Here is a 25,502-nt window from a genome sequence, read left to right as displayed (position 1 = left end):
TAAGTTAAACAACCATTTATTTTACAGTTTAAAATTCCTCATGGAGGAACAGCAAAATACACTCAAAATGAAGATTGATCAAAAGACAGTTTTCATATTAATCAGCGGTTTAAGTTTTTTTTTTCTTGTATCTTTTTCTTGTTTGTTTATCAAAAATTATAAGTGCCTTCAACATAACCATGAGAGTACTCAGCTTGCAGTCATAGAAATATTTACATCACAAAAACTGACAAGCATGGTTTTACTTTCAGCATCGGTTTCACACCTCACCTGTCTCTTTCAGACTGCTTTGTTTTGTTGCACAAAACAAAAATAAGGACCCTGAAGAAAGACAATTATAAAGGGAAAATACACAAGAGCACAGGTTAGGGACATTAGTATGTACAGCTTGGCTCAAAAAGACATTTAAGGGGAGGGATGGAGACAGATGAGCAACACATCCATTAGCGGCATGATATCAAGTTCAAGTCACATTCTTTGCCTCTATGATTTGACAAAAGCATTTTGAAAATAAAGCATGCTAAAAAACATGTCATGAAGTCACGACGTAAATGACCTCAGTATGCAAGTCTTCATATGTTAGAACATGATTTTCACACAGTAGGGGGCAGTGGAGGACCACATGAGGGAGAAGGAAAACAGAAATGCAACCCTACAATACAATGGTTCCTTCAAAACGAGGAAACAATTATATAATGTAAAAAGCACTGTAGTAACAGAGTCGGGTTGATGAACATTACCAAAAGAAAGCAATCAAGTCTGCCCTCTGAGCAGAAAAATACAAAGTCACATATGAAAATAAGTTCTGATCCATTTCTGTTTTAGATACAATGCGTGTTGAAAGTCTGCAAGACATTTTGGCACAGAATCAATAACAAAAACAAAATAACTTTTAGCTTACAGGTCCTTTCCACCCCACCCCACCCCACTTGCCCCAGCCCAAAGAAGAAAACAAACATTGCGATTTGATGATCTGTTTTGTAAAATAAATCACTTGGTCTCTCCACATTGCTTCAGTCTTTAAATATTTATAATATTTACAGTTTCACAATTGTCCACAATACCCTTAGGCTTACGAAGATGCAAACAAAAAAAACAAAAAAAATTAAATATTCTTTATATAGTCCCCTGTTGAGGCATTGAGTGTAAACTGTACAACTCTAAAAGTCCCCTTCCGAGTTCCTGGGGCAGGGAACGCTTCGGGGCGGAGAGTTGGATCTGGAAATGACGTAGAAGTTGGCTGACGGCAAAGGAGCAACAGAGCAGTATGATTGATCAGGCTGAAATGATTCATGATCATTTCCCAGGCAATGATTTTTTTTTTTTTTTTTACTTGCTCAAGCATGGCTGTTAACAAGAGTAATTTCATAACATGTAGAATTTTATACGCAAATCTGTACAGAGTTCACAATTGTTTCCCTAACATAGTGCAATGACTTCTCACATTGTTCGTCTTTTTAAAAAAGAAATTCACAATCACTTTTATGAAGGTAAAAAATATCCCATAAGAAGGGTCAATCCATAGCTGTATGGATGCTATGAATTAGAAAAGGCTATGCACAACACCTCCAAAAATGGCAAAAATGAATGAATCAGAAATGGTCATCAAAAATCCCATTCGACCCTTCAGATCATCTCTGCAAAAGTGTAGTTTTTTGAAAATCAATGTCATTAAGTGACTTAAGGACTCGGTGACATGAAGGGAAAAAAAGGTGAGCAGGTGCTAAAACAAGATATTTACAAAAAGTCAAACTCATATAAATATGAGGCAATTCCAGTTAAAAACAACTGGACGAGTCCAAAACGGCTGGTGTTGGCTTTGTTCAGGAAAATGATGGAGGTAATCAAACTGAGGCAATGACAATCATGAGGTGAGGGGAGATGCTGGAGATGCTGATAAGAAGGTCCGGGGCCAGTCGAGAGAGGTGGCTCTCAGAGAATTCACATGGTGGAAATATCTGCACCACATAAGCTGGCTGTGTGGAAGAAAAAACATCATAAGAGGGAATTAATATTCATGGTATTTAAATATGGAACACTCATTTAAAAGACGAGTTCAGAAGAAAAGGTTTAATTCAGCACGGACCTGATTAGAGCCAGGGTTGGGCACATTAATGATGCCAGCTGCCTGTTTGGCTTGCAGGTAGGTGATGAAGCCACTATTCAAGGCTTGGGTTTGACCAAGGACATCTTCTTGGTCTCGACCACAGGGTAGAGCCAGTAGCAAACAGTAATCATTCTCCACCTGCCATAAAGGATTCTGATTAATTGTTATCATCAATGTAAATATGTAAACAAACAATACAAGTAAGGTCATCATCAAAATATTGATAAGAATCCAGTCTCCATTGAAAGGTGTTTTAAAATATTGTCATTAAAAATGAACAAAGAATAAAACCAAAACACTCACAGTCATTCTGCGTGCAACACTGTCCAACTGTGAGGCCTCAAGCCTCATCCTCTGGACAATACGTAGAAAAGGACCTCCCTCTGGTGGTGGCAAGGAGCGCTGGGCCAGCACAGTGTTGCCAGAAACAAAGTGCAACTGCACAGCAGCCTGGTCATTCTTCAGCGCTAACATGCCTTGCCATACAATAGGATATTTCTACAAAGAAAGGTACAGCCAATTATATATAATGATATATTCTTTTTTTGTCTTGCTTGATAATCTTCAGTGTATGTTACTGCTGATCATTTGTTGTTCTTACTGTCATAAGCTGCACCATGTCAATAGAACGATGGCCTGAATGTTCCAGTTTCGCATCACGCTGTGGCATCAGTGAACCTGATGGGGGTACTGCTGGTGGAGGTGTTGGAAGGAAGGATTGAGCACCCTTAAGCAGAGATGGATCTGGCTTGTGAGTAAGACACATGGGGGACGTCATGGGAGACTGGTATGAGGGTGAGAGTGCATCCCCTGGTAGCCGGGAAATGTGTGACAGATCCGTAGAGGTAGCATGGCGAAGATGGGAACTCTCTGTCTTGGAATCACTTCCTCCCCCATGTGACTGAGACATTTTATCCCTAGAACCCAGGGCAGATTCCAGTGGGACCTGATAAAGAAAAATAATACTAAATTAATAGAGGTATGTGTATGTTTATAACAAATACCTTTCAGATCCAGTTATACATGCTACATAAAATCAGCAAAATGTCAATTACTAAAGCATATCAAGTGACCTGTGAAGATGCAATGCCTTGGCCAGCCAGGTTGTGCCCTGATGAAGACTGTCCTGGAAACTGTGGTGGAAAGCCCCTCATCTCACGGTACACTGGAAAGGGACCTACACTTGGTGGATGCATCAGCTGAACCCCATGGGAATGTGGAGAAACCAAAACAGGACTAGATGTATGAACTGCCCTTATTCTACTTTCGTTCATAGGTGGCTGTATCAGCTTCCCTTCAAGTGGTTTGAGAGATTCTTTTGCAGAAGGTTCAATGTTCTTTCCCACCATTGGATTCTTTGACCGCCCAGCGATGTTGCTTGACACAGTTGCTGTAGTCTCTGAGGGGCAAGACTGCCTTGGTTCTACTGTGGCCTGTTCTCCCAGTTGCTGGTGCATGAGAAGGCGCTGGTGCATGTCTCTGTACTGGTCAATGCGTATGTTTGGGTGGAGCCTGCGATGATCACTGTGAATCATCATAACATCTGAGTGAAGCTGGGGTACTGAGGGTCTGCTAAGCGCTTGGTTAAAGTGCCTGGGGTCTTCTTCATTTACATTGCTCGCAGCCCCAACTGATACCGACCCCTTAGGACTTGAATGAGACTGCAGTACCATATCTCGGATAACATTAGACTGTGGCGTGTTTGAGCGCTGTGGAGGCCCTGTGTGGGAAGAAGACAGAGACTCAACTCTCCTTCCATAGTTTATCCCAGTCATCGGTGGAGTGTTCATCCTGGCTTCGTGAGCCATTGACTGCGTGACACTGTGAGGCTGCATTATAACGGAGGACTGCTCTGAGTGAGGGTTATGAATACTAGAATGATATGTAGACATCTGCGGAATGCCATGACCCAGAACTACAGAAGTTCCTCGAGGAGAACTGCTTGGAGGACAGGCTTTGACAAAAGGTAGAGGGGATTGAACAGCTGTTCGTGGGGATTGTGGTTCCTGCTTTAGGTGATGAGCTGTCCGATCAGTTGGAATGCCTGGGCTGGGACTCATGCGAGTTCCAGATATTGATGGGTGGTGGGGACTCATAACTGGGCTGAGGTTAGACTGCTGAACAGCTTTGCCAATGTCTACTTTTTTGGGTAGAGGTTCTGTCCCTAGTCCTCTTTTGACATGCTGATGCTGTATCACAGCTTGGTTGTACATCAAGACTTGAGGAGAACTGACTGGGTGTTGGAACATCTTAACCACGCCACCCTGGGTTGTTGTGTGATATGGAGCATCAGAATTGTCACTCCTGAGACTCTCTTGCTTGGTACTGGAAATAACAGGTTGAGAGTTATAAGATTGACCTGTCAAGAGAACTCCTGTGTGTCCATAAGTTGAAACTTTTCGGGTAGGCGACTGGGATGATGTCATAACTGAGTCTTGCTTTATTGAAGATTTGGTCACAGATTGCTGAAACTCTATATCACCGACACTGGCTTGGGGGATTTGACTAATTTTAGCTCTCATCCTGTGAGGTCCTTCGGTTTTCTGGCCAGAGTAACTAAGAACAACAACACCCTCTGATGTATTGACCCTCAGGCCAGGACTAGGGCCTGTACTGTATGGGGTAGTCTCAACAACAGAGCGCCCTCTAGTCCCATCTTCTACTATATCCATGCCATGGTAGCGATTGTTCTCATTAGAGTTTAATCTAAATTTTTGCTTCTGTATAGATGGGCCAATGCTTCGGTTACTAAGGGAAATCCGTGGCGTTTCCTCTGTATCATAAGGCATTGGAATTCGACTTATAACTGAGGTAGCAGGAGAAATAACAGTATGTTGGGGTTTTTCGCCACAGTTCTGTTGAGACTCAGTCAGTGGAAAGGGTTTGTGGTGTATAGGCTGGGGGGGTAAAGGTGGTCTCTCTTCAGGATGTAACTGTCTTGAACCCATTTTATCGGAGGGATTTTCATTCTCTGACATCCGTGAAGGACCTGAGAGTACAGATGTTACTATAGTGGTAGGTATAGAATTGCTGTTTGATGCAGACACATACTTTGGTTCCATAAGGATTTTTCTTAAGGTACTGGAACTTGGATCAATATCCGAGGCCTTGGTATCAGGAGGCATGGGGGGATTTGCGGAAGGGGTTCCAAGTGTAGTTGAAGCTTGTGCAGAAGAGGTCACCACTGATGCTTGACATGAAGGTGCAACAAAGATTCTACTTTCTTCAGATCTGGGAAGCCAATCTGGTGAAAGAGACATTTTTGAAGGCCGAAGCAGGGGTACACTGAACTGGGATACAGGTTGTGGGCGGGCAGAAGCTGGGGCAAGTGTAGGGGTAGATGGCTCTGTTGATAGGAGATGCTTTTTAGAGCTGGAGATGTTGCTTGTGCCTGTATGAAAGGCAGATTCTTTAGGTACAGGCTGTTCTACTGCTGGCTGTTCTGCCTCTTTGGGTGCATCTACAGTTATTGCACTTGTAACATCGCGCCTACAAGTTGCAACAGCAGTGACCACTGAGGCGGCTGCTGTAAAAGTTACTGCTTTGGATTTATTAGTTTCTGGATCCTCTGGGATTGACTCTGGTAACTTGTTTGGGGAGGGCACAGGTTGTGAAATGTCTTCAGCAGTATCCCCTTTCTTGTTGGCAGCACCTTTACGACTTTTAGATTTCTTTGGGGTTTTTGATCTCACTTTACCAGTTTTCTTGGGTGTTTCAAGTAGAGGGGTATCCTCAGCTTCTTTAGACTCTGCTATAAGTCCCTTTGGACTGGGTGTAAGAGGACCCTCATCTGAATCCGCTGCGAGAATATTGTTGATCACCATGTGTGTTTCAGGTTCCATAATCTCATTGGAAGAGGGGGATACCAGGGGTTCAGGTGTAGGAATATATGTAGAAGAAGCTGTGAAACCATCTGCTTCTACACATGTTTCTTCAGCTGTAATGGAATCAATAGCAGCTGCAAGTTCAGTTTCGCTTGCAGGATTGGCTGGCTTCTCCTCCTCAACTTCACCCTCTGGCTCTACTATGACCGGAGGCAAAACTACAGGTTGCTCTGTAGGTGGTTCCTTGTAAGGTCGAGGTGGATGCTCAACTGTAAGTTTAGCAATGTTTTCAACGGCTTGCTCTAGTTCCATCTGCCTTGCTAAAAGTGCAGCAGCTGGGTCAGCAGGAAGTTCAGTGTCTGATAGGTTGTCTTCCATTTCCTGGGCACCAGGTTCTTTTGATTCTTTTGGAAAGCCTATGATCATTGTTCCCTCTTTCTCTTGTACATCTGTCTTGGTTTGAGTAATGGTAGGGGCTTCAAATGACACAACCTCATCTTCCTCTGTACGAAGTAAACCTTTTACATCATCCACGCTTACACGAATCTCAAGATTTTTTAAACTGTGTGATTGATCCCCAGTGACCTGCTTGATATTTCTTTTGAGCCTTGATGTTTTTACTTTGACATTCTTTTCAGGCTGTTGTCTCCTCTCAGAACAACTAGCTTGAAACGTTTCACTATCCCCACCAGTAGATTTATTTCCACCAGAATCTTTTAAGTCTTTTTCCTTTATTTGCACTTGTAATGTTGCATTTTCTTCATTTTCTGAAAACTTCCCAAACAGTTCAGAATCAGTTGTAGGCGTAGGCTCTGACTCATGATGACTTCCCAGATCAGCTTGGTCAGCTAGCAAAGCAGTGCTGTCCGACAGTTTTTCTATTCTATTGCCTTTCTTGTTAGCTTGAGCAGATGAAGTGAATTGTGTTTGTAGCACTTTCTGGGTACGGGGTGACCGCCATCCCTCAGAGGCTTTGACAACCTCAACCACAGTGGAGGACTCTTTGAACTCATCTTGAGTCTCATCTTCTGTCACTTTCTGCTGATCTGTCTTAACTGGTGATAGATCTTCACCACGTTTAACACCCCTTTTAGGTGGACGTCCTCGCCGTGCATTGGTAGTTGGTGTCTGAATGTCTTGCTGAACTGGCTCTTTGTCAGTTCCACGTTTGCGCATGGAACGTGGTGACTCAACTACCTCTTTGTTAACTTGGTCATCTTCATGTAGCGTGGCATAGACTGACCTTACATTTCTGCGACGTGTTCTACCATGAATCAAACTAGACTCAAGGTTTTGCTCTGAATCTGATGCATGACTTGGTGACTTGGATGTTGTTTTAGACTCAGATGCCCGAGGAGATGAGGCTCTTTTTAACTTCTCTCTGTCAATTCGTTCACTTTTACGTGTTGCTGGTTTCTCAGTGGCAACATTTTGGGAAGGTTGTGAAGTGCGTAATACTGTCAGTGGTTTTGCCCTTTTACTCTTGGGCTGTCTGCGATTTGGAAATGGCTTTATTTCAGCCTCTAAATCTGGCATACAGGTCTCACTATCTGTCTCAGTTTTGTGAGATTCCTCTAAGTTTTTTGTTTCTGGACTTTCTATTTTAGGTTCCATCTTTAGGATTACAGATTTGTCATCAATCTTTGGATAATCAGAAGAAGTAGATTCTGTATTCTCTTTCTCAAAACCACTAAGGCAACCACCAGGAGTGGGAGGCTTGTCCTCCACAACAGGATTATGTTCAACTGCCAAACTATCTCCAAATTTGGCTTTGGGTTCAAATAGCTCTGATTTTGGTTCCGTTTCCATTTCTGGCTCTGCAAGGATGAGTGAAGGGGTTATGTTGAGTTTAGGAGCAATGTGTTTGATGTTTTCCATTGGAAGAGAACGAGATGGGGGTGACTCAACAACTGGCTCCAAATGTTCTTCTTTCACGCATGACACAGGTTGTTCTGGTGAAAGATTTAAAAGTTCTCTCCTTCCTTGTGCAGGTATTCCTTTAGCAATAGGAACAAAAGCTGAAACTGACATTGTCAATTCAGGGCTGGCTGATTTATCTTTAGGCTTTTCTTGTGGCTCAGATTCCTTATCTGAAACCGCATTATCACAATTTTGCACTTCTTCTGTTTTAATCCCCACCACAACAGAATCATTTTCTGCATCTGGCTGGGAATGGTCCTTGTCCCTTTGTTGTTGAAGCTCTAAAAATCGACTATGGAAAAGAACTATTGGCTCTTGTAGGGTACCACCTGTTACAGATTCAGGCTGTGCCATAATAGCACCTGGCTTAATAGAAGGCCTGACAACTCCAGTTTCTAAGTCCTGGTCTTTACGTTCAAGATGCTGCAAACGTCTGGAATCCTGTTCAAAGATTGAGCTATGCAGAAAGCGAGAGGCAAACAAGTCTTGACGCTCTTGGTCTTGTGGCTTTAATTCCTCCTTTTTATCATGCAGCTTTTCACCAGAGTCAGTGCGAATCTTTTTCTTTTTCATATACCAAGAAGGAATAGGGCGAGGGGCTAGCTCTACCTTGTCCTTATCTGTACAGCTGTGGGAAGCTGGAAAACGTGAAGGAAGAAAGGACCAATTATCTTCCCTCGAGGAATAAAGTGTTTTGGCTCTTTCAAGAAGTGCTTTTGTGTCAGGAGTTATAGTTTTATCTAATGCAAAAGAATAGAACTTGTTCTTTTCCAAGGAGCTTGAAAGCTTCAAGTCTGTCATCCTTTCATCCCGTTCCCTGAGGATAAAGGACAAGGAACTATTGGACTTTGGTGGAATGTGTTTGTTTTCTCCATCATCATCTGAATCAGACTGAACTTCTCCGGGTTCCAAATCCTGGTCCATGCGTTTTCGGATGCTTTCATGTTTTGAAATATCACTTGGGAAAGTCATTTCCATTCTAAATGAATCAGACTTTATACGACTTTCCCAACGTTGCATTATGTCCTCATCACAGCTAAACAAGTTTGTCTTAAGCTTTGGGAGCTCAATGTCAGAAGACTGAAAATGTGTGTCTGTCAGACCAAAACTGTTTTTTAGTGAATCTGTGTGTGAAAATGTATCGTCCATTGTTGGAGATTTTCTTTCTTTGTTTATTATTGATACTGAAATCTGGGCAGTCTCTTCATCCTCATTTGCAGAAAAGTGACCATGCCCTATTGAGGATGTTAAACTCTGATAAATATCCTCATTCAGCTTTTGGTAACTTGCAAAGTTGCGCTCTCTTTTTGCAGTGACAATTTCAAAGTCAAAATTCTGTAGTTTCTTTCGTTTTGAAGAGGACAAGTCATCATTGGCCAAATCCTGAAGTGGTTTTCCAACATCATGCAAGATAAAATCCTTATCAAAATCACGAGTCTCATTAATTGGTGGATTATCAAACTTCACTAACTCATCAGGATTACCAATCTTGGTTTGGAGCCATTGACCCTGTTCAATTTGTTCAGTGCTTATATTATTCTGGTCAATATGCACAAGGTGTTCATTTCCATCTTCCAAGTCTTTGCACTTCCCTCTCCCTTGCTCATCTTCAGACAAAACCTGTTTATGTTGTTTAAATTCATCTAAGTCAAGGTTGCCGTGATCTGGTATCTTTAAGTGAATGGGGCTGTTCTTGCTTTTTGAGCCTTCTAAATCCATCTTAAGATAAGGAGAGTCTAGTTGATGAGTAGTATCTTCAGGAGGCTCATCTGGCCTTGACTGCCGCTCCAGAGACAAGCCTAGGAAGTTGTTTTCACTGTCTCGTGCATCTTTAGGACTGTTAACTGAAACTATCTGGGCACATTTTTCCTTGTGGTGTTCCTTTTTATGCATCCCTTTTATCAGAAGGTTCTTATCCAAATCAGTGTCCTTTGTATTGTTCCATAGTTTATGAAGTCCAGATTTAACAAGATCGTCCTCACTTGTTCTTTTCTGTCTATCAGTTTTCCCAGAGTCTTCAAAGCGCCTTTTTCTTGCGGCTAAACGGTCAATATCCACAGAAATGCCACTTTCAAATCCTGTTTCTGATTTTCCATGTTTTTTAGATTTGATCTTAACATCTTTTTCAATAACCTCCACTAAACTGTGAATATTTTTGTCTCTGGGGGGCTTTCCATGCTTTGAGCCATCCATTTTCAATGATTCTGGGCGGAAAGGGGGACTCTTCTGGTCAGATGAAGGTGAGGCCAATCTAGGACTGTCCATTCCGCTCCTCTGTATTGGCTTTTCTTGGACAGGATGACCTAACAATTTTACTTCTTTTTCTTTAACACGTGTTAGCTGCACAACACAAGGCAGAAGGTCTAACCTTGTTTTGCTCGAGCCTTCCTTTGCAATTTTACTGTGTTTACTTCGAATGATGGACTCAGGGCTTACATCTCTTTCAAGTTCAGGTTCCATCTCACATCCTTGTATAATAGGTGATGTGACTTTGAGCTTTTTAAGCCTCTGTTTTTCACTTTTTTCCTTGTCCCCTCGATCTTTACGTCCTGTCCGCTTCTCCTTTTCAACCAAATTCCCTCTTTCAACCTCAAAGACTCGATCCTTCTCAAGTTTGTCAGTTTTATTATACCTCTCAGTTCGTGCCTTTTCAAGTTTTTCAAATCTGGGTGGGGAGACTGAACTGCAGCTACCACTTCTCTCAGAAGATCTGCAACAAATACGGCGGTCTGAATCACTTGGTATCCTCTCCGAGAGCGAAGGAGATGCGGTAGGGCTAGCAGGACGTCTAGCAGCAATGTGAGATGGGCTTTGGCTGCGTTCAACAGTCCTTCTGCCATGATCCCGTCCTCGATCTGTTTCAAAGCGCTCCCTCTCCCTTTCACGTTCCCGCTGCAAATAGCTATATTTGCGAATGTCCTGCTCATAAGGGTCAGCTCTGTATTCTCGATACTCCCGGGGGTCTTCAAAGTACTGTGGATCATAGTAATCTCCTTGATATGGGTCCCATTCAGTATAGAACTCCCGACTTCTGGAGGGGTATTTACGCCGTGGATCTTCAGTAAATGTTCCTGGTGTTCGTGCATTTTCATAATATTGTCTTTCAGCCTGAAACTCGTATTGAGTTCTGCGGTCATCCCTGCCAAGAAAAAAAGAGCAGGTTGTCATATCATCATCATTAATTAATTCCAACACAGTATTTGAGTTCAAATTATTACTCCTCAAATAAACTACACAAACCTTCTTTCAGTGAGAATGTCATAAAAGTCTCGAATGTCCTGGCCAGATGCCTGCATTGAACGATAAAAAGCCATCTGACTTTCCTGATTGGCAAAATCCACCTGAAGAAAAGAATATGCTTGGTTAAGAATATTTACAGCCTGTCAGGACTGAAGAAAAATTACATAAGGTAGCACAATTTCAAAGCAAAGCTGTTTTTCACCCACCTTTATTTTACTGCCCCCTATCTTCCATCCCTTTGTGTCCTTGACAGCAGCTTGTGCATATTCAATGTTGTTATACAGGATAAGGGCCATTCCTTTCATTCTGTCGAATACAACCTGCGGAAGAGAGAGGAAAATAGAGTCCAGAGTTTCCAGAAAGTAAACAATGGGTGATTCTGAAGGGCAAAATAATCAAGTTTACCTTGACAACATGTCCATAGCGGCAGAAATGGCGAGTAAGAAACTGCTCAGTTGTGTTTGATGCCAATCCATCCAACCACACACATGTTGTAGGCATACTCTTTCCAAAGCCAAGCTGAAAAAGAAAGGGTAAATGTCCAATTGAAACTATTTAAAATAACATAAAACTTTAAAAGAATGCAACAGTTCCTACAAATTGTGCTAAAAAAAAAGCTGGGTATGTTTCTGAAAGACAAGAATGTGGAAGTGTTGTTTATGCAAGATTTAAAATGCATTATTATGAAATCCTCACCTTAAGTCTATTGTTACCAAGGTACTCGCCATCCATCTTCTTAATGGCCTTACAGACACTGGCAATGTCGCAGTATTGTAGAAAGGCGTACTGCGGAGCTCCATTCACCTTTTTGATGTCAATGTCCTTTGGGATAAAAAAAAAGTTATTCTGTCAGAGACCATGATCATCGCAAACATTGTAATCACCACAGAAGGCCTGATTCTGAATCATTCCACGATGTAAACCTACCACTATTTCACCAAAACGTTGAAAGATGTTAAGAAGGTCATGGTAAGTGGTGGTTTTCTCCAGGTTTCCAATAAATAATGTCCGTGTAGCTTTTGGATGAAACTCGTCTATCCTCTCATCCAAGGGACGAAATTCATTCTCACTCTCTGTCTCTGAAAAAAAGATGCTCATTGGAATCTTGTACATTTTGTTGAATTGTGTTGTTTTTTTTTTTTATTGGTGCTTTAATAAAAGATCAGAACTTACCAGGGCCACTCCAGGCTGTAACATCAATTTGCATGCCAAAAAAAAGCTTGCCCTTTGATGCTCCAAGTGCTTTCTCTTGGTCCTCTTGCTGACGGAAAAAGACAAGCCCATAGCGCTCCTCTGAAGCTCCGTGGATTTGTACAGACGTGACCTTTCCATGTTTTTTAAATTCATGGAACAAGCCATCCTTCAGGCTTGTATCTGTTGTAATTAGATTAAAAAAAGGTTTCATTTAGTACAAATACGGTACTCAAATTGTAACAATATACTGACAGTGATATAAAGGATTTGCAAAAATAAAAAGCAGTCATTTCTGAATATGAGGTTATTTGTACCTGCATGCTGCAAAAGCAGCTTGCAGCAACTTACCTGTAGAGCGCACAGGAAGATTTTGGACCTTTATGCCAAAACTTTTACGTGGTTCATCCTTGTCAAGGGAGGATAAAGGAAGAGCTGAGGGTGCAGGAACAGCAGCAGACTGCACTGAACGTGCAGGGGAGTCATCACTGGAACTACTGCTAGAATCACTGTAGCAAAAGAAGAACATGGACTTAGACATTGTTCCTGTTTATTTCTAATTTTAGTTACACATGCAAAAGAAGATGGTGTTTTTTTTGTGTCACTGTTACAGTTTATTGACCCTGCCTGTCTGAGAAGAATATAATAATCTAATCATTAATATTTTACTTGAATAAAGCAATTTACTTCTATGATGTATGTTACTATTAAAAAAAACTGAACAAATGCATACATTAATAATTGGACACATATCTTTTATATATAAGGTAATATGCAGGTTAAATGTTGGTGCAAGAACAGAAAATATGTAGAACAAATGAAGAACAAAATGTTTTTCTCCAACCTGCAGAGCAAAAGGTTTATCTGCAAATTGCCTAGAAAAGGCAACATTCAACATATTGGGAAATCAATGAATTTGCAAAAAATCTCATGCAGTGCAATGCACTGGGAATATGTCTTGTGTTTCTGTTTTTAAAAATAACTCAACTGAAGAGGAGCAAAACAGCCTTTTTATCCACAGTTCGTATTTATGAATTTGCCTAGTTAGTTGTAAATATAAAAACAAAATGATTTGCACGTCAGTAGGAAATTCATGGCTGCCTTGGCACCTTTTTTTTTCTAACCAGAAACTATGTGTGGCTCAGCTTTCTAGGCCCTCTGCTGTTTGTTTCCTTCTCACTTTCTCCTCCTGCGCTCAGACACTCCCGGAAGTGCTGCTGACGGAGCCTGGCCTGTGGGAGCGGGCAGGCAGCCAGCACTGGCCAGAAATTTCCAGTTCCAACTGGATCTCACGGAGGGGGAGAGCCGTTACCCATACACAGAGGTAGGCAGTGAGAAAAATACACCAGCTCTCTCCTGAAATTCCCCCCATAGCACTACCTTGTCAAACCACATGTGTCGCTACATGCTGTCATACTGTATCTGTCGACTCGGCTTTGGCAGAGCTGATTAATTTAACCAAAAACAAACCTGAGCGGAGGAGGTGAATGAACGTAGTAAAGTAGATGCCATGTAATCTGACTTATTCCTCTTTGATTATCAAAACATCAAACATTTTGTTATGAATGCATTTTTATATAATTACTAATAAACAACGGTCAACACCACATACGACACAATATATTAACAAGAACTTATAGCACTGCAATCAGTAATGCACAGAAACAGGTAAATTAGCATGAGTAAACAGAGCTAAAAAAACACAATCACAGCATAGAAGGAAAATTTCTTCGTTAGAAAGTCAAAGTTCATATTACACTGTAGATGTGGCTGTATGAAAATGACTTTACCAGAAGTTGGGGTTGGGGTATATGCTACATTACACGTTAGGTTTCTTTCCTGGAGTGTCTCATATAAACCCTCTGAACAAATTCTAAACAGAAGAGAAAACAAGAACTTTTCCCCCAGATATTGTGTGGCTGATTTATTATCGCTAATGATCCACATAACTAGGACTGTTTATTAGAAAATCAGAAACAACCTTGACCCCCCCGGTAATGAAGGTACAGCCAAAAATGTTCAGTGAATTAAGCATGTACATGTTTACCTGAGGAGAGTTAAATCTAGCAAAAGCAGAGTGGACTTTAACTTGATCCGAAGTACAAGCAGCGGTGATAAATCAATTCAGATCTAAATCTTACTGCACCTTAAGCTTGTCATTCTAGCAGTAAAGTATAACAAAGGTTGTTTCCAGGCGTTGATGCAAAGCAACAATCACATTCTCTGTCAACAACAGATTTGTCATTTGAAAGACAACAATCGCCAATGATCACACGAGAGTAAAGCCAGAATTTGCATACTCGACACTCCTATAAATGTTTGCAAATGTACAACTTTTTCGTGCTACTGAAAGTGGAATGATAGTCCTGCTGAGAATAACATGTGAAGGGAGAGTGATGTCCTCTTTCCCTTGCACATTTTACGGTTAGTCTAAACAAATTGAATGAAATCAAAGACAGGGTCTACATACAGATCTTTCCAGTCCTAGTTTTACTCCGTTTCTACGTCGTTAAGCTTATTAGAAAAATGCAAAGCTTCATATCTGAACCAGTCAGATTGCCCGCAGAATAGAGTATGCAGATTTCCCTGCTTTGTTTCAGACTGGGATGCACAAAGGTAAATGAAAAGGGTAAAAATCTTGACAGCCAGTGTCACTCACCTGCCACTCGTGCTGCTGCTGGTACTGCTGACTGAATCTGAACTGGAGGAGCGACTGCGGGAACCTGACCCGCTGTGGGAGCGTGCAGGGCGGGTAGCTTGACTTGCCAGTCTCTGAGGAGAGGGATTTCGCGAATGTGTTGAGTGTGGAGACCTGCTTCGACTGGGGCGGTACGAGCGATCCCCACGCCGACTTCTGTCCTCCCTGTAAAGGTCCCTATGAACCACACTGGCCAAAGTAAAGGGTTCCCTGGTGCGAGGCTCATAGCGAGGCTCTGGTGTCTCAAAGCGGCAAGGGCTCCTGCTGTGGGAGCGGTAGAAGCCAGCCGCACTTGATGTAGATCCTCCACTTCCTCCGGGTGTGGCAACTGCTGATCCAATTGTCCCTGTGTTGCCCGCAACAGTGCTAACGATAGTTCCACCAACCCCTGACGACACAGTTGAAACACTTCCACTGGAGGTACCAGACCCGCTCCCTGCGTTGCTTAGAGTTCTCTCTCTTGCATCGCGGTAATAGTCTGTTTCGTAGTGGCGCTGGCGCTCAAAACTGCTACCAGGACGCTCATGATGTCCGTAGGCACTGTGATCGTACGCTCGGTCCCGACTTTCAGCCGACCTAACAAAGAGGAAGAGAGAACAGCATCAAATGGTGGTTTCATTGGAGAAAGCCGCTGGAATCAGACAAAAAGGTTATCACCAGGTGTCTCTGGTGGGGTTTCCTTAATTAGACACATGAGAAGAAAGGGGGTACTTCACGGGGTATTTTGTACGACGGGCTGAACTACAGGGTAATCTAGATGATTTATGGCTGAGACAACTTCTGGTCTTGCACGTTTTCTAAGCCTAACATCTTTGTGTGTAAAACATCCTTCTTGAATATAGAATAAATAAGTGTTTTTATTTAACATTTTCCATCATGACAGCATCATGGAATTAAAAACCTAGTATACCTCACTTTATAATGTTATACTCTATATTAAAAATACAACTCACATAGGACACTCAGCAGAGGTTTTTAAGCAAAAGGCATGCATTGAGTGCTCAATAGGACAGAAATCTGCTGCTTATCAAAAGGTTTTAATTGCAGGATATAACAGACTTGCACAAGGATTACTTGAATTAAAAAGGAATTATGTGAGAGATTCATGCCTTCACAGCGTTTCAAGTCATTTTGGTCTTGTGTCATCATGCAATTACAACAAAAGCTACTTTTGAAGCTGTTTTATCATTTATCTAAAAGGCTTTGTGCAAGGTTTTTGGAGGTGATTCACGACAAGCCTTTTGTCTAGGACGTCGTACGATTTGACACCACTTGTTCTCCCTTAGAGTCTTCAAAGCAGCTTTTACGAAGATGCACATTAGAAACAGTATTAAGAACATTCTGTTCAGACCTGCACATCCTCCTACAGCAGCAATCAGAATTTAATTTGGTTATACGACTGCTGTGTCATTACAGCAGTCATATTACCCAACTCGCTGTAATGAGCGGGACAGGACAGCAATTAGCACTGTTTGAATTCAGATCAAATTATTATCAGCAAATTAGCCATGATGTTCCAACACAGGGTGGAATATGGTTAATATAACTACAGAATACCAGCACGTATCAAAGAGGGCTTTTAAATAAGCTGTTTTATTTCTCTATTTCAAATAAGAGGATAGAACAATGTTGGGATTGTGATGGTGTCGTATTTAAAAGGAAAAGAGACTTCAACTCTCAAAATGGTTTAACAAAAACATTTGAAGTGCTAATGTATGTTCATCATGTATTTATAATATACTGTGTAAACACATTTCATCCTTACGATTCACACTGCAAAATATTGGAAAGGGTATGTAGTCTTTGTGCAAGACGTATTTTGGGAAAAGATACTTCCAATCCTACAAACTGGAATTATGTTTCAGGCATTATGTCTTTATTATGTGACTTGAATCTTACACTAAAAAGAAATAATTACAAATTGAATATCTCTCCATAATTCTTAGAAATACTAACTTTCTAGACAGAAATCAGAAAGTTTGTGTATGGGTTGGTAAATCACAGTAGCCAGCTGTAACATGCTTTGGTTTGACTTTGACATAATGACGGTGCTGCATCTTTTTTGTCAAAAATGCATTTTAAAATATCTTTACAATATCAATTTTGAGAGAAACTAAAATGTATGAATTCGCAACCAATTGCCGAGATAAAGAATAGGTATCAAATATGTAACATTTTTACAATTCGAGATTGGAGAAGCTTAGCCTCAAATAATCATATTGACACCACGCGCTTCAGGATTCTTAGGACAAAACAATCTGATACAACAAGCCACGCCCCCTGATCATTGTGAAGAACAAATCGGGCCTAAAATCATGTAGCGTGTGGTCAGCGTTAGCAATTGTCCTTGATATGAATTGAAAGTGGCATCCACAACTTTGTCTAACATTTATCTTTGATCTATTTGAGCCATCACACTTGTTTTTGGTACATCTGTTTACAGATATGGCTGTGCAAACTTTTAGTGCTCCTACAAGCTGCCATACTGTCATCACCAACAAAGAACATTTAGTAAAAAGTGAAGACAATTGTAACAAGGGGTGGGGAAACTTCTAAAATGGTTTATCTTTTCTCAAAAGAGATGTTAAAAACAACCCATTCAAAGCAAACATCTGAGGGACACAGTGTGAGCTTCAGTTGTTTAAACAGTCCATGAAATGACCTGCCTCAGTCTGAACATAGGAAACAGGTAACATGGGAAAACATGAGGTACCAATGGGAGGTCGTTGACGTTTCTCTGAGGATATAACACAAGCTTTATCCTCTGCATCTATGACGTCATTTGATATCCTTAAAAGGTTGGCAACAACAGCCCGGTCTCAGTCGTCTCAAACTGTTTACAACTATTCCGTTTATGTTGCTGTTGTATGGAGGCGGTCTCTCACTCGAGGTCATGGTGTTGTGCTGAATGTCTGCACGGCTGTGAGAGTCTTCAACACTCGGCATGCAGCCTTGTGTCTATGACGGATTTGCAGCTGTCGGACATTTGGTGTGGCATCTCTCGCTCTCATGTTATATTGCTAATTTGAATTTCATCTTTTTTTTTAAATATTCATTTGTAGTTTTTTGCCATTCTTTAAGGTATTTAATGTCTAGTAATAATCTCTTTTTGTATTAAGATTTTTGAGTATTGGGTACAATTTTGATTGTATAATTCATGTGAAAAACAAATAAAAATAATAATTTTAGAACCGTTCTGCTGGGAGGCATTATGGTAAACGATCTACAGTACTATTTCCTTTAAATGTCTGACACCTGACAAAAAAACGTATAACTACATTGCCTTCATCACCTAACATCAAGCTTCTGCACCAAAAATAAAAACTTTTAAAATAAATTCCCAACTATATGTTTTCATCCATTGAGGGTAAGATGATTTTGTTTACATTTCTAACCGAGCAATAAATGTTTTACTTTGAAACTGATAGCCATTAATGAGAGCACTCTTTGATTTGGCCAACGTGGAGATTTCCGATATAACAGATTTGACATAATTGTAACCTGCACCGTTCTAGGTCATCAATAGGGCTTCTCGTCAAGTCTCAACACAAAAGGCTTTTGCCTTTGGGGCACAAGAACAAAAGGTTTGGTGGGATAAACACTGTCTCCTGGATGTTGGGGATAAATCGGTTTAGGAGACTTGCACTATGTCTGTATCTCACTGCACTATCCATTAAGTACAGCGGGGTCTGGGGCAAATTCTGTTTCTACTTATTTGATTTAATCGTCTGTATGCTGGATTCATGAATAACATCTACGGCAAAATGGTGTCTGCTGTGAAAGTGATGGATTACCTTGACCCCTAGATGCTCTCAAAAATGCTAATTTGGTGGCGCAGGCTCACTGCTGAATAGATAGCCTTCAATTTCACTTCAATTTCACTTTACACATAACAGCTTCTACATTATTCATGGAGCTTAAAAATAATTCAGTTAGACTTTTTTGGTAGAATTTCCATCAGCGTTTGATTATTAGACTGCTCTGGTGCATGCTAAGCACATCCACTGTTTGGAGATTACGTGGACAGCATAGTTAGAAGGATGCATCTCAGCAGTATGCTAAAAAGGGATCTCATATGAAAACAATACAGACATTAATTTAATGAAAATCCAGAAACTATTTTTAGAAGTCATTATTAAAAAATCTTCTGCCTTCTGCCATCCAAAGTAGCAGTATAACTGTGCAGCTGTGCTTGGTCCTGATGTCTGCTGAAGAACAAAGCAAAGTGCTCATGTAGGAGGGCAACGTTCATAAAACCTTCAATGACATTATTCACGTATAGAATTATGCTAGCTTGAAAGACAAAATGTTGGGTTTTAATTCAGTATTAAAAACCTGAGAGAGCAAAGGAATCCAGCAAAGGTTTGAAGACTACCATTCGATAGAAATATCCTGCTTATTTATTCATAATGCCTACATTAATCGTATATGATCAGAAATTAAAAGCAATGATAACACGGAAAAAATACCAAGAACAAGAGTCTCTGACTATTGTCAAACTTGTAAAACCAGCCAGGGATTTTGAATGGTTGTTGTTTCTCTACCTTCACATTTCCTATCAATAGCAACAGTCCAGTCTGTAAGAGAATAATGCATTGCATATCTCAGGGTTTAAGCTTCAGACTGGAGTTTCAGTTCACACCTTGTGACAGCTCATTCAGTATTCACATTCAACTTATATCCTATCAAATCTGAAACAGAGGACATCTTCAAACTGCATGGTTTAAAATCTAAAACTAATGATTGTTTTCATGACTGGTGAATATGCAGGTTATTCTCTTTTATTAAAAAATCATCAATAAATGATTTGGTCTTCAAAATTATTCTGTTGTTATTCCTAGAGCCTCTAGAGGTAATTTAAATTGTGTTTGGCTATTGATAAGAGAAAGTAAAACAGCAAATGTTTGGTATTCTGCTTGATAAAAGTTGAAATTCATTACTTTAATTAAGGTTCTGTAAATGGTCATTTTACATTTTTACATTTATCGGAAGAATAAAGTGTTGATTAAAAACGGTAGTCCATGACCTTGGCAATTACGTTCATATCATAATAGTTGGCATTTGGAAACCTTGTCTTCTTACTGTTATTTCTAATCTTGAATTGTAATTATTCTTATTGCAGTAAAGATATAAGTTTGTGACATATTCAAAAAGTCAAAGGGACATTTCTTTCCTGATCAATCGTCACGACTAAAAGCTACAGTGTAGATCGATTATAAAAGGAGGACGGGCTTGAGTTGGGGTCAGGTGAGGGGAAGCAAAAGAAAAACAATACAAGGTAAGGTAAGATTTCTGCATAGAGACACACAGGCAGTAATAACAGTCTATGTACCAGCTACTTCGGTTAGTGGGGAAAATGGAGAGAGACAGGGGTTCAAACTAGGGGGTTAGAGAGGACAGCTAAAATACACAGGGCAGGACATACCAACCTTTTGAGAGAGTGGTAACTTGACCTATAATTCCAAATACAATTTAGGGAGATAGAACTTTGTGAGCAGAAAAAAATGGTCAAAATGTTCAGTGGAGAGGTAAAAATGAAGCAAAATTGTTCCAATATGAAAACGTACTCCTCATCTTCAGGAAAGCGGAAAAAAAAATCATGTGCTTGGGTGAGCAGGAATGTCAGTTTTAATTTAAAATAATGAAAACAAACATGGCCTTGTACGGATCCAGGTTGGGATGTTTTGCATGCTGGAGAAGTCAGTTTGATTCCTTATATCCATCCAAATGTGCAGGGAGAAAAAAAATCAGTCTTGCACCCAAGTCCAGTTAAATAAACACCAGATATCCAGGGCTGTGGAAGCGATGGAGAAAAAGAAAGTCTTGCATCTTCATTTGTAGAGTCATTTACATTCCCCTTTGGTCATACTCTCATTAGTAGTTTACAAGTCAAATTCCTTTGGTAGAAGGTTGGAAATGTTGCCATGAGAGATGAGGAATGAAGAACATGGCTCTTAATGGTAATCCAGATTCTTGGTAATAGATGTACTGTATTCATTCCCAGGTTTGTTACCATTCATAGCAGTTTTCAAACTCGGTGATTGTATATCTGTTGTCCATCTCCTTGCAAACCGTCTCCTGCAGAAGAACCAACACAGTCTAAACCGAAGCTGGATCGATGAGTAAGCAGTTCATGGGTGCAACTAATTTATCTGATTCTTTATGTGATTATATCCACAGCTGAGTTATAGTTCCACATTCAGGAAGGGAGCAGGTAATCCACAGTTATGAGGTAGGTTATCTCCAAAAAGCAGCAACTTTCCAGTCTCACTTTCCAGCAATTCTTCTTTCAACTGTATGATCCAAACATAGTCCATGATGGTCCTCATCAAACTGCGAGTCCGTGTCGTCGAAAGGAAAAAATTATCTCCACCAAAAAATTGAGGAGGGGAAAAAAGTAATTTGCTCACATGTTCAAATGTTGTTGCGTCTACTGAGTTGAATAACCAGTAGAGGTCTCCCAGTACTCAAATTGCAATGCCCTGAATTAGATATCCCAAATAAAAAAACAACAAAAAAAAACCATACCAAGAAAACAACCCATACCTTTAGCATGATAGTGTATCCTTTAGGCCAGCGTTAATCCACCAGAGGGGAATAATTATCCTGCGTAGGTTATCCACATGACTCCAGCCCACATGAGAAGGGAACACCTCCGTGAGGGGTGCGTGATTATTGAAAACCAAATTAGACTAATCCAAACAATGGTTTCTTATATAATGTGTGCTCTTGGTTGGGGTGAGGATGGCATTAATCCACCGAGCAGGGCACGTAACTCCAGATTAGGGGAATCCCAGGGATGGACGGCAGACCACTCTTTTTTTCGTCTCGCCCTCTCTCTCTCTCTTTTTCTCTCTCTCCAGAGGTCTCCAATAATCCTGGGAAATTTTAAGATTTCCAATCTTTGCCCCGCATTTTCCGCAACTGATAAATCCACCTCACAGAGATGTTTAAGCTCACAAAGATATTCCCCAACAGCTATTTAAACTATTGACTATTCATTTAAGTATAGTAAAAGATAATCTTGTGTACAAACATGCTCTTACTTGTAGAATATCTCAATATCTACATATGAATCCAGGAGCGCTAGCAGCACTCTTAGACTTAAGAAGGGATCCCTATAAGCATGAACTCTCCTCTCCCCCCCCCCCCCCAAACAAGTTAATGAATAGATGGTGGGAAGATGCTTGGGGGTAAGGCGTTTACCAGGCTCCCCCTGCCTTCAGAGAAACTTTGTCCACTTACCCGTCTAGTCTGCGTTCATAGCGTCCATCTCTGCTGTGGAGCGACGTGGGGGGCACATACACGGCCCCCCCTGCCGCCCTTGTGAACCCTGAGACATCCCGGCCACGGGAACTTAAGGACAGACTATCGTCCAGCCCCCTTGCGGCACTAGGAATTGTGCCCGGTTCATTGTAATCAGTGCGCAGGTCTCTGTCCCCCATCTTGTTGATAGCATTGTGAGCCTTCTGAGCACTTTTAATGTCCACAAAATCCACAAAGGCGGCGACTCCACCTTCTGAACCCCGCTTTGGCAGGACCTTGACACTCTCCACGCGTCCATATCTAAAAGAAAAAACAATAGAAAACAAGGTTATCAGTGGGTTTTGGAATGAAATCATGCTGCAGCAGTGCTTATCAATTTCCATACAGGATGTTTACTTTGAATCTTTGTGAAAATAATGCAATTTTGATAATGATGACACCTTAAATCTGTTTTATTGGGCAGCCCTTAATTAAATAAAAATAAAAACAGATGTAAATATGCATGTGTTTGTGTGTGCCTGAGAAGGGGGAGGTAGTAACGCTTTGCTACTCGTATTCTCTGCTCTATGGTACTTTCTTACAAGGCAACAGTAACCCAGCAACAGGGTTTGAAACCTTTGCATATTGCATGTTAATAAAGGCATATATTGTCCAGCATTAGCATGTTTCTTGGAGGAGGGACTCAGCTAAGATTATAGCTGCTGTAAACAATACAGATGAGGTTTGGGCAGCATAAAGAGACGTGACATTTTCTGATTCGCTGTTGATGGTTTAAAAAAAAAAAAAAATCAATATATGTGGCTGTAAAACTCATGCTGTTTTGCTACAACAAGGCAATTTGGGACATTTTACATACATCAGTCCCCCTTTTCCCCCCAATTAAAAAAAATGCTGCTCTGTTAATTATGGAGTTTTAATTGATCTACTTTATGTCAAGCATGCCATTGTTCCTTAATATGCCTGTAAATACGTCGTTAACATTTTTGTTTGACTGATGGGGGAATCTTTTACACAAAAATGTACGACCCCAGTCTGGGATTTTAAAAAACCTGGTATCATTTACAATGCGTTGAGTTTTCCCTCCTAAAAAATCTTCCTGAAGTGTATTTTCGCTGTCCGACAGAGACAGCAGGGTGCCCATAAATTTATTGGCATGCCAGTTCCCAACATTGAACAGCCTCCGACGCCATTTTAGAAAAGCTGTTCACACTGCTTACTCATTCTGCCGTCCCCCATCTTCAATGACTTCTATCACACATTGGGCTGTCATGCACCTGCCTGCTCGGACTACCTCTGGGTTACCGCTGGAGCGGAGGCTGCGTGCTAAAAAGGACCCGCCGACACAATATCCCCTCCGCTATAATGCAATAACATGCAGCCAGTCACCATCCCCCCACCCTAAAACATAACGTTACGCACATCATAGACCGAGCTAATGTAAATAAAACAGCATATAGGTAGCTCATTATTGTGCGGTCTGCAGGGGCTGCAGGAATCAGACACGGACGATGTTTGTGGTTGACTCGCTGCATCCGTCTAAGTAGCCTCATAAAACCATGACCAATGGAGTGCGAAGCCAGAATTAAATACAGCCTAAATGTATATCTTTAACACAGTCGCATGTTGGAGGCAATGTGCCTTTTGGTGGCAGTTTTGTTCAACAGACGTGCGTGAATTATGTCAATAATTTGCCAGCTTTCGTCCGATATGTCGACGCCTACACAGTAAAGAAGGCAGCGTTGCTCATATAGGTAGACTATAATGTTGTTTTTTTTCCAGCAGTCTGCTCTCTAGCACATATGGACGGAGAGGCGGGCTGCTATTTCCTTGACAGCCGAGAAGAGAAAGGCGAGAGCGCGCAGACAACCGTGAGAGCCAAACAAAAAAAATCATATTTACATTTTTTTTAGCCCACGGAAAACAACAAAGAACCTCAAAGCCTGAAATAGCTCGTGTGGTTGGTATTAACCTACAGCCAAAAATATGAGGCAAACCCGACCTTAATTTGAATTTGGTCATAAAAACATGGATGTGTTGTGTGATTTTCCTTCAGATCGCTCTGCAGACTGTGCAAGTCAGCAGCTGGGGGGGAAAGCCAAAAAGTGGTCACAATGTAGCAAAGAGCCATTTGTGTGTTCATTTGCACATAAAGTAAACACAAGTCGGCTACTACAACGTTTCAATGTTGTATATCAGTAAACACAGAGCAGCCTGTTCAATCACAGTTTGGAACAATGTTGCAGCGTGGATGACGGCGTGATGTCGCGTCACCTTTGAGATATCACTGACTTGTGTTAGGTAAAGAGAGAAGCTGGCTCTTGCGACATGAAAGATGGGTACACGGTGTTGTTCATTAACCTTACTGTATACCACGGGTCAGGTAGGACGCAGTAACCTGACTACAAACTCGAAGAAAGTAAAGTGAAACACCGGGTGTCTGACTTGCTCAGACATCAGAAAAGCATAAAGCCATAGACTTCACTGTCTGCCAAAAGATGCAGCCTTTGAAATGCACAGCTTGTACAATGCGAACAGCTCGCCAGGTAGACTGAAGTTTGTTTAGCTGTAAGCGGCTATGTTATAGTAAATCAGTTTTCTATACATTCGCCAGGTGCAAAGGCAGGATTCTTAAAAAAAAAAAAAAAAAAAAAAGTCAAAGAGAAACCTGGTGGGAATGTACAAAAAAGCTCAAGTAAAGTTACAACCTCGCATGCAAGTTAGTGACCGTGTCAAAATGGCAAAACCATATGTCTGCTAGCTGGGTGCTTGACGCGTGCTAACCCGCTTTTATCTCAGCTTGAAATGCAGCTCAGTGTTGTTGCTTATGGGGAGCTGACAGCACAGTTGCCAAATGGGACTTTGGTACGGGGGGGAACCTCCTGCTTCGTTCATCCTGACTTCTCTAAATGTGACACAACACGGAGAGATGCTGTCCATGCACACGTTCTTACATTACAACAAACACACACACACATAGCTCATCTATGTTTCTACTCACCGCTTGAAGTGCTCAATGATTTTCTCCTCTCGTACATTTTCGGGTAAATTTCCCACCCATAAATGTCTGGTTTCCCGGACCATACTGTGTGCTCCTTTTGCCCTATCATACAGATGAGTTTGCTATGTCAGTTTCCTCCCGTGCAAAAATGAAAAGGTTTGCAAAATAAACGCCGGACAGGAACGCAAATACACGGCGCAATCATTGACTGGTCGTTGTGACCCAATGTAAAGCATTAGGTTGGATCCCCACACGCTG

General features: G+C 41.1%; 1 protein-coding gene across 1 annotated transcript; it reads right to left on the bottom strand.

The window, feature by feature from the left end:
- spen (spen family transcriptional repressor) lies at positions 1 to 25,479 on the bottom strand. Its single transcript, XM_061057427.1, has 15 exons — positions 25,245 to 25,479; positions 22,226 to 22,546; positions 14,942 to 15,556; positions 12,634 to 12,791; positions 12,265 to 12,465; positions 12,019 to 12,170; positions 11,788 to 11,913; positions 11,497 to 11,610; positions 11,298 to 11,411; positions 11,092 to 11,192; positions 3,181 to 10,990; positions 2,709 to 3,053; positions 2,411 to 2,605; positions 2,087 to 2,245; positions 1 to 1,976 (listed from the first exon to the last, which is right to left on the bottom strand). Exons 1-15 carry the CDS (start codon positions 25,325 to 25,327, stop codon positions 1,845 to 1,847), a joined length of 10,626 nt encoding a protein of 3,541 aa, XP_060913410.1. The 5' UTR covers positions 25,328 to 25,479; the 3' UTR covers positions 1 to 1,844.
- Between the last annotated feature and the right edge of the window lie 23 nt (positions 25,480 to 25,502).

The sequence above is a fragment of the Labrus mixtus genome, chromosome 15, assembly GCF_963584025.1.
Source record: "Labrus mixtus chromosome 15, fLabMix1.1, whole genome shotgun sequence".
Classification (NCBI taxonomy): Eukaryota; Metazoa; Chordata; class Actinopteri; order Labriformes; family Labridae; genus Labrus; species Labrus mixtus.
The sequence above is the reverse complement of the archived record's forward strand: the minus strand, read 5'-3'. Positions and strand labels throughout refer to the sequence as shown.

Excerpts from the sequence above, each read along its gene's own strand:
- spen (XM_061057427.1), bottom strand. The coding sequence starts at position 25,327 with ATGGTCCGGGAAACCAGACATTTATGGGTGGGAAATTTACCCGAAAAT. Across the intron at positions 12,171-12,264 it reads TACAGCCTGGAGTGGCCCTG|AGACAGAGAGTGAGAATGAA; the intron begins GTAAGTTCTGAT and ends TCTTTTTTTCAG. Across the intron at positions 11,914-12,018 it reads AACGTTTTGGTGAAATAGTG|GACATTGACATCAAAAAGGT; the intron begins GTAGGTTTACAT and ends TTTATCCCAAAG.